Below are 14,788 nucleotides of genomic sequence, written 5' to 3'. Positions count from 1 at the left end.
GATGTTCACCTGCACATCTGCCAATGTGGTATACTGCATCCGCTATACCCGCTGTGGCTTCCTCTACATCGGGGAAACCAAGCGGAGACTCGGGGACCGCTTTGCAGAACACCTACGCTCGGTTCGCAACAAACAACTGCACCTCCCAGTCGCGAACCATTTCAACTCCCCCTCCCATTCCTCAGACGACATGTCCATCCTGGGCCTCCTGCAGTGCCACAACGATGCCACCCGAAGGTTGCAGGAACAGCAACTCATATTCCGCTTGGGAACCCTGCAGCCCAATGGTATCAATGTGGATTTCACAAGTTTCAAAATCTCCCCTCCCCCTACCGCATCCCAAAACCAGTCCAGCTCGTCCCTGCCTCCCTAACCTGTTCTTCCTCCCACCTATCCCCTCCTCCCACCTCAAGCCGCACCTCCATCTCCTACCGACCAACCTCATCCCGCCCCCTTGACCTGTCCGTCCTTCCTGGACTGACCTATCCCCTTCCTAACTCCCTACCTACACTCACCTTTACTGGCTCCATCCCCGCCTCTTCGACCTGTTTGTTTCCTCTCCACCTATCCTCTCCTCTATCCCTCTTCTATCCGCCTCCCACTCTCTCCCTATTTATTTCAAAACCCCCTTCCCCTCCCCCTTTTCTGATGAAGGGTCTAGGCCCGAAACGTCAGCCTCTCTGCTCCTCTGATGCTGCTTGGCCTGCTGTGTTCATCCAGCCCTGCACCTTGTTGTCTCAATGACCAGTGGTGCAACTTTACAGGAAGGCCCAATGAATCACGCACCATTCAGGTCATGCTAAGACCACCAGCCAGCATTTCCCTGAATCAAGAACCTCAGGACTTAAGCCCCTGCTCAGCGAGACTGACTGACTGACCAGGGGGCAGCAGCTCTTGTATTGAACAGCACCCCTGAGAAGACTGTGCATGTTGGTGAAAGGACCTGGGACAAGGATTAGCAGCAAGACCAGGATGTGGATCTCCCGCTTTTTTTGCTTCTTTGTTTTTATATCCAGAAGTGTTCTTACATACAACTTAAAGTTTTCTATCTCATCACCAAATCACCCTGGAATTTTTACATCTATTAACCATCAGCAATAGATTATCGGTGTTTTGGAATTAATGAATTAATTCACATGCAAAACCTGCTGTTAGTAATTCAGGCCACCAAAGGTGAGTGAGAGCAGGGGGAGAGGGAATGAGCAAGACCCTCCTTCTTGATGTTACATCCTTCAATCAGGCTTTTAATTGAGGAACCAATCCCTACACAACTGACTAACTGCCAGCACAGTATGTCCCACTGAGTGGAAACAGGACCATTTGGAACCAGGATAATACCACTGGCTACAGGCTGAGACCTTTAGATGGGTCTTTAATGATCCTGATTAATGAATTCTAGTGGAAGCAGGAAGGCAGCAAAGTTCAACTATGACACTACCTCACCTAATGAAATACTTGTCCCCATCTCCCAGCTCACTACCAGCTACAGCAGACGATATTACGGTCCTCACAATAGTACTACATAGTAATAATTCTTCATCCTTTGCATCAGTTGTATTATGACTTCTTTCAATCAGGTAAACAACAAGTGTCAAATTACAGGAACAGGATTAGGCTGTTCCTTACATTTTCTAAAACTTTCTCAACCCTCAGCTCCCATTGATCATAGTTTCATCGATCTACCAGAACCACTATTAATTTCACACAATATGGCAGATCCTGGCCATTCAGTCGTTTGGAAGTGAAAGAAATAGCAGCAGTCCTAACCATGCTTTTCAACTGCTCAGGAACCCAAATCTTCTCTGCTGACTTTGGCTCGGACTCCAGATATTAACTTCCTATCTCTTCATTTTGTTTCTCGATCAAGAGTTACCAGGTCAAATAAAGTAGTGGTTTGCATTACCCTCCAATTATAAGTCTTCCCTTTCCAAGTCTTACAAACTCTTTAAATGTCCTTTCAAACAGTTTCAAATCAATAAATACAGTTTATCAAACATTTTAATGGAATAACATTTTTTTTCTTACTGTTACTGTTTCCAGGTCAAAAAATTACACAAAATCAAGTGACTATGGAGCTAAGATCCATAAATTTAGTGGAGTTATAGATCGTCCATGCTCTAATTGATTGACAGAGATGGTCTAGGTGTTAAACAGCCTAAATCCTGTTCCTATAATTTGCCACTTGTTGTTTACCTGATTGAAAGAAGTCATACTACAACTGATGTAAAGGAGGAAGAATTATTACAATGTAGTATTATATGCTGTACTGGTATTCTGGCTGAGACATGGACAAAGTGAAATTGGTGTTGGTACAGTATGCCTAATTGTTTTCCAAGTTAATTGCAAGGTCATGGTTTATGTTCCCAAAACCTGGTGCTATGATGAAATCTAACTCATTTTTGGTATTTTTCCTTAAGGCAGCTTTATAACGAATTAAAATCCAATTGGTTAAATTTGGAGGCTAATATTGATTAGGATAGACAACCGTTCCTTTAATGGCCATGAAATAGAGGAATTCGGTGGAAGCTATACAACATACGTATACCAGTGGTTCCAGTCCATATTACTACCACCCTATTCATCTTCAGTCTATAATATTTGGGAATAGCTCATTTTGAAGCTGCACAAATTTGTATCATAAAGCATCTTGTATTATCTCTTCTCTGTATGGATAATATTTCAGAATTCAATGGTTTAACATCTTTCAAACCCATGGTTATGAAGTACTTACCTTGTGGTCCAGTTCTGCAGGTTCCTGAGGGGAGTCATGGACCGTGTCTGGAGAGGATAGCCTTTGTTGCTCAACAGTGAAATTGTAATTTGACCTCCTGTTTCAACTAAACTGATACAGAAGAATGCACAGAATGGAAATGTCATGATTTCTACCAAAACACTGGGCACATACCTACAGGATGGACTGCTCATGTCACAAACCAGAAGCACATTGATGAATATGCCATCTTGGTGATGAGCAGTAGATGTGACAATGTACTTGCAGTACACTTTCCCCTGGGAATACCAGCCTGTAGTGAAACCGAGTATCTTTTCATAAAACCCCCATAGTCCAGAAAGGGGCCATTAGGCCGATCCAGTCTGCATTGGTCCTCCAAAGACCATCTCACCCAGAACCAACACCCTCACTCTGGCCTGAAAAATCCCTGTAACTCCATATTTAATATGGCTAATCTATCTAGCTTGCGCATCTTTGGATTGTGTTCAGCGGAAACCCACGCATACGAGGGGAGAACGTGCAAACTCCACAAAGTCGCCCAAGACTGGGATTGAACCCAGGCCCCTGATGCTGTGATGCTGCAGTACTAACCACTGAGCCACTGTGGTTTGGTCTGTCTGCGGGGAAGATGTTTGTGTCCCTCATGGTTAAGAAAGTTTTGGTGACCACTCCGGCTCATACACCCTCCTCTCAAGACTGAGATTTTTCTTCAGCACGAGCACAGTATTGAGGATATGGACCAACACTGAGTGAAATGAAGTTGAGGCACAGATCACCTGGTTCTCCCTGTCGAACAATGTGCAGAAGCCTCCTGCAATACCAATGTTCCTAAAGAAGAATAAGAAGTCCCAGGTGAAGGTGTACAGTGCATGGTTGAACCTATGTCTTAAGTATTACATTGAATTCTGATCATTGAAACTACAAGGAGCTGACACAATTTCTGAGTTAGGCCATATTGTTTTCTAGTGCTTGATTTTGACCAAAATGGTACATTCATTAAATGGGTCCAACATTTTAGGGGCTCAATGCTAAAATGGCAGGAAGTTAAAAGAAGTATAATTTTTATTATAATCTTACAACATTAAAGCTATGTAATATTTGTGCTTTCAGGTCAAGATATGAATTGTTTCAAGCAACATGTTGGGGCCAACTGACAAGAATATGTCAGCAAGGCAATGAAAAAGACTGCCTCTCAGGATTCACATGGGATGACTGGAGTTGCACAGCCAATGCAGAGTGTATGGCAGCATATATCAATACACGTGGCACACTTCTACAGGTCGAATGCACGTGCAGTGGCGTTGCGAAAGATGACCAACCCCTTTGTGAACTATTCCAGCATATGTTAAATTATCAAGTTTGTTTCAGTAAGTTATGTCATTACTTACTTTCTGACATTCCCCGCTACTGTTCCTTCTAATCCTACTGATAGTGCTTGGGTCTTGATGGGGTTTGATCACCCAGGCACCATCTTATTAAAAGAAATGAGAGACAAGGAGTATGCCAAGTATGAGAAAATCTTTCTATGGGCAATATTGTAGAGTCCATTGCCCAAATAAGAGTTCCATGCAATAAAACATTTGGTACCTGATATATAATTAGTAATTTACAATATACCTAGATTATAGTCTTTAGAAAGGATTTAAGAAATTGGAAAAAGTGGAGGAACAACAACATTTGTAAAGTATGCTAAAACAGCATTAAGAAGAAAAGTTGCAAGTAAGTGTGATTTAGCTATAGAAATCTCTTTGAACAGATTCAGGAATAGAACAAGAGGTAAGATTTTGATGGGGATTGTCTATTGGCCACCAAGTAGGAAAGGTAAAGAAGTAGCATTCATAAACACTGAGGTTTGTTGCAAAAACATCATTATAATGATTAAGAGCTTTAATTTCCACATAGGACTGGTAGGACCAGAACAAGTGAGTTCCAAAGCCTTTTAATTTCTTGAGAAAGAAATAAAGTTCTTCTACTAAAAGAAAAGGATGCGCCATGTTCGACCCAGAAATGAGTTATGAGCTCAAGTTAATCAACAATTTAATGGTAAGTGGCTATGTCGGTAACAATGACCATTTGTTAGGATGTAAGAGCTGTAAATACGCCTAAAGGGCAAGTTCTATACTTGTGTATTTAATTTAGGGGAGGTGATGGCACAGCTAGTAATCTGGACCCCTGGGCTAAAGGTGTGCAGGAAGGGTTTAAATCTCACCATGACAGATGGTTAAAATTTGAATTCAGTTAAAAACTGAAATGAAAAGCTAACCTAATAGTTTATCACTGTCAATTGTAAAAACTAATTTCTTTCACTAATGTCCCATAAGGAAGGAAACCTGCCAACCTACATGTGACTCTAAACCACACAACGTAGCCAATGACAACAACATCGCATGAGCAATTTGTAAAAATCACAGTAGGGCAGCAAGAAATGTGAGCAACAGTATAACTGACAAAGAAAAAGGTTTTAAATGAATTTAAAGCCTAGTAGAGGTCTTGCAGATTAGGAGAGAACAGGAAAGAAATACATCCTCAGCCTCCTCCACTGTCAGAGGGAGGCCAAAGGTAAACTGGAGGAATAACACCTCATATTTCGCCCTGGGAGCTTACAGCCCAATGGCCTTAATATTGACTTCACCAGCTTCAAAAACTCCCCTCCTCCAACGTGTCCATCTTCTGACTCACCTATCCGCTCCATCCTTCCTACAGACCAACTACAATGACCCCCTACCTGCATCCACCTATCTCCATCTCACCTACCCTCCCCCCAGCCCCACTCCCCTCCCTTATTTCGGGGCTCACCTCCCCTTCCCCAGTCCTGAAGAAAGGTTTCATCCCAAAATGTTGACTTTCCTGCTCCTCGGATGCTGTCTGACCCATTGTATTTATCCAGATGCACATTTATTGACTAGCTTCCAGCATCTGTAGTCCTTACCGTCTCAAAGAAAGACAAGGAAGCAGTCCTAGCTATATAAGAAGAATGTGTGAAAAATCTTGTGTTAAATGTCAAGTAAAACACTAAGGGGTTTTGTAAGTAAATTCAGAGAAAGAGGGTGGTGAGAAATAATGGAGTTTCTTAAAGACAGATTCGGATGACGCTGCAAGTTGATGTCAGGAAATAATGGAATTCCTAACAGTAAACTTAGTATCAGACTTTATAATAGAGCATGAGGATAAAGAAACAGAGATACACGAAATTACAAATAAATTCAGATAGGAACTTGCTAAAATTAACATAAATAATAAAATTGTAATGGAGAAAATCATGTGACTTATTCTGTTTGCTCTAACTAGGATCTTTTAAAGCTTTCTTAATTTCCCCTCAAGATTTGGCTCAGCATTTCAAAATTTAATGTTTCAAGACTGAGATTGATTGATGTTTTTTAAGGTAAGTCTTCTAAGAGTTACGGAAACAAGATGAGCAAGCGGAATTAAAATACAAATTATCCATCGTTTAATTGAACATTAGAACAGGCTCAAGGGCCCATATGATCGACTCCTGTTACCATGTTCCGATTGTCGTGTACCTCACTTGAATTGTAAAGCCTGCTGTTCAAACCAAGGCAGTGAACACTGGCACAGTATTTCCCATATAAGCACAATTTTCATCCCAGTGCTAAGGTCATTGAACATCTACAGTAAACACAAATTTCTGTAAAAGGCTGCTTTCAGCTAACAGAGAATAACTCAGTCATTAAACTTGACATGTATGCATATGTAGTTAAATTCAAGAACACACCCTGTACATTATAGGGTAATTTTCTGATGCCTCATTGAGGAGACTCATGTACTGGAATTAAATCTTAGAAATCAGGGTGTATTTAGTATAGATCAGGAAATTGCAGGCCTACTGCCCTTGATCTTTTATCCACCACAATTAGTGGATAGAGATTTATGTGCAACACATGGTTTGTTTCTCAATATACTTTATTGGCATTAATGACTGAGGAAATGAAAAATTGCTGGGAAATGTTTTATCTGATTTTTAAAAAATTATATGAGTAGGAAAATAAGAACAGGAGTAGGCCACATATTCCCTCCAGCCTGTTCAGCCATTCAATAAGATCATGGTTGAAGTTCATTTATGCTTCTTTACCTCATATCACATGGTAGCTTTACTTTACATGAAGCAATCAACCACAAATTTAGAATTTGCAAATGATTTACTATTAATTGCTGTTTGTGAAAGCATTTCCAAACTTCGCTTTTGAAAGGTCCAGCTCCAATTTTTCGAAAATGCCCTCTGGTGCAACCAGAAGAAAGAATTTCTCTCTATCTAAGCAATCTAGTAGCCTTAATATTATAAAAGCAGCAAACACATCAGCCCTCCTGGAGAATGCAAACTTAGACTGTGTAAGCCCTCCTGGACTCCCAGGTATCATGCTGATAAATGCACATTGACCCTTTCAGGTTAATAAATCCTTCAGAAGGTGAGGTGCCAATAGCTGCTCCCAGCTGTGATCTAAGCAAAGCTTTGTATAACTCAAGCATAATTTTTACCTTTCCGTTCCAGCCTGCTTGATAAGGAGTGTTCTGAGCTTTATAGTATTTTCTGTAACTATACATGGCATTTTCGTAATCTATGTATTGGGACACCCGAGTCTCTTTAGACCTCAGATGTTTCTAGCTTTTCATCATTGAGAAGGTGCTTTCTTCTATTCATTGTAGGGTTAAAGTGGGTGCACTCAGATTTAAACCAGTTTGCCATAGTTTTGTATATTTATGTAATCAATCAATTTTGCTTTGTGATTTTTTTGCTTCCATCTACACTCCTTACAATGCTGCCTATCTTTGTGTTGTCGACAGACATAGATATGTGGCTTCATTTTAAGTTGTGAATAAATGTGGTGAATAGTTGACAGCCCGACACAGATGCTTGCAGAACATGACTAGTTACATTCTATCAATTAAAATACCGACTATTGTGCCCGCTCTGCAAATCCTGCTGCTCTGACAATTTCCAAATGAGGACCATTTTTGCCTTAGTTTCTTGCACTTAAACCTCAGCTAAAAGTCTGTTATGAGGGCTTTATAATGTATGACTTATCTATCTTTTACTTTAGCTATCTCTTCAAAAACTTTCAGGTTTTCGTTTGCTGTCACTTTTTACAAATTCATGCCAGTTCTCTCTGATTGACTGAAAACTTCCAAGATGTCCAGTCACTTGTGCCTTAATTATAGACTCTTGTATTGCTCACAGCAGATGTTTGGATAAGTGGTCTATAATTACAAAGTTTTCTCTCATTTTTCTTAAATAGCAAGGTGACAATGCAATTTCCTCATTGAAAGGAATGGTTCCTGTATGTTGGTACCTTTAGGTGATTATAGTCAAGGTACCTAATGTTCTCACCCACGTCCCTTATATCAATGGGATAGAAACCATCTGATCTTGGACTTTTGTTAAATAGAGTCATAGAGTTGGTCCAACTCATCCATGCCGACCAGATATCCTGTATAAATCTAGCCCCATTTGCCAGCGTTTGGCCCATATCCCTCTAAACCTTTCCTATTCATATACCTATCCAGGTGCCTTTTAAATGTTGTAATTGTACGCACCTCCACCATTTCCTCTGGCAGCTCATTCCATATATGCACCATCCTTTGCATGAAAATGTTACCCCTTAGGTTCCTTTTATATCTTTCCCCTCTCACCTTTAACCTATGCCCTCTAGTTTTGGATTCCCCCACATCGGGAAAAAGAGCTTGCCTATTCACCTTATCCATGCCCCACATGATTTTATAAACATCTATAAGGTCACTGTTCAGTATCCGATGCTCCAGGGAAAATAGCCCCAGCCTATTCAGCCTCTCCCTATAGCTCAAACCCTCCAACCCTGGCAACATCCTCGTAAATCTTTTATGAAACCTTTCTAGTTTCACAACGTCCTTCCTATAGGAGGGAGACCAGAACTGCATGCAATATACCAAAAGTGGCTGAACTAATGTCCTGTGCGGCTGCAACATGACCTCCCAATCCCTATACTCAATGCACTGACCAATAAAGGCAGGCATACTTAACACCTTCTTCACTATCCTATCTACTTACGACTCCACTTTCAAGGAACTATGAACCTGCACTCCAAGGTCTCTTTGTTCAGCAACATTCCCCAGGGCCTTACCATTAAGTGTATAAGTCCTGCCCTGATTTGTCAAAATGCAGCACCTCACATTTATCTAAATTAAACTCCATCTGCCACTTCTCGGCCCAATAGCCTATCTGATCAAGATCGCACTGAACTCTGTGGTAACCTCCTTCGCTGTCCACTACGCCTCCAATTTTAGTGTCATCTACAAACTTACTAACCATCCCTCCTATGTTCAGATCCAAATCATTTATATAAATAACAAAAAGCAGTGGACCCAGCACTGATCCTTGTGGCACACCGCTGGTCACAGGCCTCCAGTCTGAAAAGCAACTCTCCACCACCATTCAGAGATAGTAAGAGCTACCAATGCTGGAGTCAGAGATATCACAATGTGGAGCTGGAAGAACACAACAGGCCAGGCAGCATCAGAGGAGCAGGAAAGTTGACGTGTCCGGTTGGGACCCTTCTTCAGAAAAACTTCTGAAAAGCCCGAAACTTAGACTTTCCTGCTCCTCTGATGCTTCCTGGCCTGCTGTATTCCTCCAGCTCCACACTGTGTTACCTCCACCACCATTCTCTGTCTTCTTACTTTGAGCCAGTTCTGTATCCAAATGGTTAGTTCTCCCTGTATTCCATGTGATCTAACCCTGCAAACCAGTCTACCATGAGGAATCTTGTCAAATGCCTTACTAAAAACCATATAGATCACATCCACCACTCTGCCCTCAACAATCCTCTTCATTACTTCTTCAAAAAAACTCAATCAAGTTAGTGAGACATGATTTCCCACGCACAAAGCCATGTTGACTATGCCTAATCAGTCCCTGCCTTTCCAAATACATGTAAATCCTGTCCCTCAGGATTTCCTCCAACAACTTGCCCATCACCAATGTCAGGCTTACCGGTCTATAGTTCCCTGGATTTCCTTACCACTTTTCTTAAATAGTAGCACCACGTTGCCAACTTACAGTCTTCTGGACCTGTGACTATCGATGATACAAATATCTCAGCAAGGGCCCCAGCAATCACTTCCCTAGCTTCCCACAGAGTTCTAGGGTGCACCTGATCAGGTCCCTGGGATTCATCCACATTTATGTGTTTTAAGACATTCAACACCTCCTCCTCTGTCGTATGGACATTTTTCAAGAGGTCACCAATTATTTCCTCATGTTCTCTACTTCCGTATCCTTCTCCACAGTAAACACTGATGCAAATTACTCATTTAGTAGCAATAGGAAACTGAGAAACAAATTTATAAGGAGATCTCAGTTATCTGTAAAAATAATAGGATCGTTTTTGTAGGGGATTTTAACTTTCCAAACACAGACTGGGACTTCCATAGTGTTAAGGGCTTGGATGGAGAGGAATTAGTTGAGTGTGCGTAAGAATTTTTTCTGATGCAGTATGTGAATATACATACTAGAGACAGTGCAAAACTTGACCCACTCTTGGGAAATAAGGCAGGGCAAGTGACTGAGTTGTCGGTGGGTCACTTTGGGGCCGGTGACCATAATTCTATTAGTTTTAAAATTGTGATGGAAAAGGAAAGACCGTATCTAAAAGTTAAAGTTCTAAATTGGAGGAAGGCCAATTTTGACAATATTAGGCAAGAACTTTCAAAAGTTGATTGGAGGCAGATGTTCGTAAGTAAAGGAACAGCTAGAAAATGGGATAACAAGAGTCCAGAAACAGTATGATCCTATTCGGGTGAAGGGCAACGCGGGTAGGTGTAGGGATGGATGACTGGAGAAATTGAGGTTTTGGTCAAAAAAAGAATGAAGCATATGTCGGGTATAGACAGCAAGGATCGAGTGAATCCCTAGAAGAGTGTAAAAGCAATAGGAGTATACTTTAGGGGAAAATCAGGGGGGAAAAACGGGGGACATGAGATAGCTTTGGCAAATAGGGTTAAGAAAAATCCAAAGGGATTCCATAAATACACTAAGGACAAAAGGGAACTAGGGAGAGAAAAGGGCCCCTTAAAGATCAGCAAGGTGTAACAGCAGGAGATGGGGGAGATACATCTTAATGCCATTGTTTACTTCATTCATTACATTTTGCTTGTGTTAATATTTTTGAGTCTCTGTTCCTTAGTTCCCTTGGGATGTCTGGCCTGCTGGTCAATGGTAACCCCCAGGATGTTCAAAGTGTGGGATCCAGCAATGGATCCAGCAATTCAAGGAATGATGGTTAGATTCTCATTTACTGAGGGTGGCCATTGCCCCACACTTGTGTGGAACAAATGTTACTTACCCAAACCTGGATGCGGCATAATTTGAGCCTGATACATCTTCCTGGCAGTGTTTTCTCTTGTAACCTACACCAGTTGGGTCATGTTCATGTTCACATCTAATTAAAAGTGATAGATGGTAATGGTGAGGTGGGGGTGGCAATTAAGAGTGTAGAGGCGACATTCTAAAATAACAGGGTTAATTCACTGGTGACTTTCACTCAAGATTCAAATGGGCTGCTTCTACTGGTTATATGATCAGCATTTATATAGCACCCAAATTGCTTCACAGTCAATGAAATACTTTTCAAAGTGTAGTCACTGTTGCATTGTAGAGAAAGATGACAGACAATTTGTACACATCAGCGTCCCAATAGTGAAATTAAATGACTGGCTTGTTTATTGGGTATTACCGTTGCTCGTGCCTTTGGTTGAGGGGTACATATTTGATTGATTGATTGATTTTTATTGTCACATGTACCGAAATATAGTGAAAAGCTTTGTTTACGAGCTGTACAGGCAGATCACAGCAAGCAAAGAATGTACAGACCAAAAAGTCTTAGAGCCATACAGGTTACGTTGCAGGTTACATTATTTAAGGCTAGAGTCCATTCAACAGTCTGATAACAGTTGGAAAGAAGCTGTTCCTGAACCTGCTTATGCGTGTTCAGTGTTCTATGTCTTCTGCCTGACAGAAGAGGTTGTAGGAAATCATTACCACTGTGTGATGTGTCTTTGATGATGTTGGCCACCTTTCCGTGGCAGCGAACCATGCGAATAGAATCCATGGATAGAGGATTGGCTCCCATGATGATCTGGGCTGTGCACACAACATTTTGCAGTTTCTTAACGGTCCTGGGCAGAGCAGTTGCCATACCAGGCCGTTATGCACCCAGACAGTATGCTTTCAATGGTGCATGTGTAGAAGTTGGTGAGGGACCTTTTGGACATGCCAAACTTCCTGACCCACCTGAGGAAGAAGAGGCGTTGTTGTGCCTTCTTGACTGGTGCATCTAGGTGGGAAGTCCAGGACAGGTTGTCGGTTATCGTTACTTCAAGGAGCTTGATGCTCTTCACCCTCTCAACCTCAGTACCATTGATGTAGATGGGGGTGTGTTCTCCTCTTTTCTTTCTGAAGTTGATCAGTTCTTTAGTTTTGCCGTGTTGAGAAGCAGATTATTATCATTGCATCACACCACCAAGCGTTCTATCTCATTTCAGTATTTTGACTCGTCATTGTTAGATATTCATTCCACTTTGGTGGTGTTGCCACCGAACTTGTAGATGGCAATCGTTCCGAATTTGGCAACATAGTCGTAGGTGTACAGGGAGTACAGTAGGACCCTGAAGACTCTTCCATGGTGGGGGGGGCCTCCAGTGTTGAGTGTTATTGTGGAGGAGGTGCAATTACCTGTCCTCACTGATTGTGGAAAGCTGAGGATCCAATTGGAGAGGGCAGAACCGAGACCAAGGTCACGCAGTTTTGAGATCAGTCTGGAGGGGATAATGCTGTTGAAGGCGGAGCTGTAGTCAACAAGCAGGAGTCTGATGTAGGTGTCTTTGTTGTCCAGATGTTCCAGGGATGAGTGCATGGCTAGGGATATGACATCTTCTGTGGATCTGATAAGTCGGTAGGTAAACTGTAGGGGATCAAGGCAGGTTGGGAAACTGGAGTTGATGAATAGCCTCTCGAAGCACTTCATGATTATTGAAGTCAGAGCTATTGGGCAATAGCCATTAAGGCACACTGCAATGTTCCACCATTCAATCATGGCTGATATGTTTCTCAACCCCATTCTCCTGCCTTCTTCATGTAACCCTTGATCCCCTTACTAATCAAGGACCTATGTATCTCTGTCTGAAAGACACTCAATGACTTGGCCTCCACAGCCTTTTCTGGCAATGAGTTCCACAGATTGACCACCCTTTGGCTGATGGAATTTCTCCTCATCTCAGTTCTAAAGGGTCATACCTCTACTCTGAGGCTGTACGCTTGCGACCTAATCTCTCCTACTAGTGGAAGCACTGTTTCCACATCCACTCTATCCAAGGTTCTCAGTATTCTGTAAGTTTCAATGAGATCTATCTAATACAGAGCCAGAGTCTTCAACAGCTCCTCCTATGACAAGTCGTCATTCTTGGGATCATTCTTGTGAACCTCCTATGGACTCCCTCCAATGCCAGCACATCCTTCCTTAGATACAGTGCCCAAAACTGCTCACAATATTTCAAATGTGGTCTGACTAGTACATCTCTGCTCTTGTACTCTAGCCCTCTCAAAATGAATGGCAACATTACATTTTTCTTCCTAACTGCCAACTGAACTTGCATGTTAATCCTGAGCTAGGATTCCCAAGTCACTTTGTGCTGCAGATTTCCAAAGACTTTCCTCACTTCAAAAATAGCCTATGCCTCTACGTGTCCTACCAAAGAGCATAACCTCACACTTTCTACATTGTAGTCCATCTGCCATTTTTTTGCTCACTTTGCCCTTTGAAGTTCAGAAGGAGAATCGTCCATAGTAACCTCAGCTAGTGTAGGAATTGAACCCATGCTATTGGCATCCCTCTGCATTGCAAGCCAGCTGAGCTAAACCACTGATGTCCTGAGAGAGGATGTCAGAGTCCTACAGAGACACTGTATGGGGAGGCGATGGCCTAGTGGTATTATCGCTGGACTGTTAATCCAGAGACCCAAATCATGTTCTGGGGACCTGGGTTTGAATCCCGCCACGGCAGATGGTGGAACCTGAATTCAATAAATATCTGGAATTAAGAATCTAATGATGACCATGAATCCATTGTCGATTGTTGGGAAATCCCGTCTGGTTCACTAACGTCCTTTAGGGAAGGAAACTGCTATCCTTACCTGGTCTTGCCTACATGTGACTCCAGACCCACAGCAATGTGTGGTTGACTCTCATAAATGCTACCTAGCCAGCAATGCCCTCATCCCATGAATGATTAAAGGATAATACTTACTGGAGTTGCAGCAGGACTTTATCAAGTTTCTGAAGAAGAGTCAAACTGGATTTGAAATGTTAACTCTTTCTTTTTCTTTTTCCACAGATGCTGCCAGAGCTGCAGGGTTTCTCCAGCACTTTCTGTGTTTGTTTCAGGACTGATAAAATTCACTTATCAAGAGATGAAAGTAGCAGGAAGTTTTCTCCTTAGAGCAGAGAAGGTTACTGGAAGATTTAGTAGAGGTGTTTAAAGTCATGAATATTAATAGAATAAATAATGAGGAGCAGTTTCCACTGGCAGGAAGGTTAAAATCAAAAGGACCGGTTTATGTAATTTGTAAAGGATTCCTGGGAGAAATGAGCTGTGTTGTTTTTATGCAGAGAGTTTATAATCTGAAATGCATTGCCTGAAAGGATGGAATAAGCAGAGGTCAACCGTAACTTTTAAAAGGAGATTGGGTTTACATGTGACCAGAAAAATTTACAATGTTATATGGAACAAGACTGCATGATGGGTTGATTGCCCTTCTTCAATGTTATGCTAATCTATGATTCATTGGGCCTCTCAAGGGCAAGTTGGGAGAGGCAGTAACTGTTGGCCAGCAGCAATGCCCATGTCCCACTAGTGAATAAAACAAAAACAACTCAGTCCTTGCAAATTTCTTCATGATTGTATATTTCTATGTCGAAGCTGTGAAGTAGTACAATTTGCCAAGTTCCAGTACTAAACAGAAAAAGAAACTATTTTGATGTATCTTTATCAAAATAACATGTTAGTACTTTAC

At 41.8% G+C, this 14,788-nt stretch overlaps 1 protein-coding gene across 1 annotated transcript in view; it reads left to right on the top strand.

Annotated features, from left to right (window-relative positions):
* The window catches only part of gfral (GDNF family receptor alpha like), a 101,058-nt gene that overhangs the window by 54,749 nt on the left and 31,521 nt on the right, over nucleotides 1-14,788 (top strand). The window contains exon 7 of the mRNA XM_048597287.1: nucleotides 3,842-4,098. Coding sequence (XP_048453244.1) covers nucleotides 3,842-4,098 — 257 coding nt within the window. The remainder of the gene's footprint in view (nucleotides 1-3,841; nucleotides 4,099-14,788) is intronic.

This window comes from Rhincodon typus, chromosome 5 (genome assembly GCF_021869965.1).
Source record: "Rhincodon typus isolate 14 chromosome 5, sRhiTyp1.1, whole genome shotgun sequence".
NCBI classification, from domain to species: Eukaryota; Metazoa; Chordata; class Chondrichthyes; order Orectolobiformes; family Rhincodontidae; genus Rhincodon; species Rhincodon typus.
Note: the sequence above shows the minus strand (reverse complement) of the source record. Positions and strands in the feature narration are given on the sequence as shown.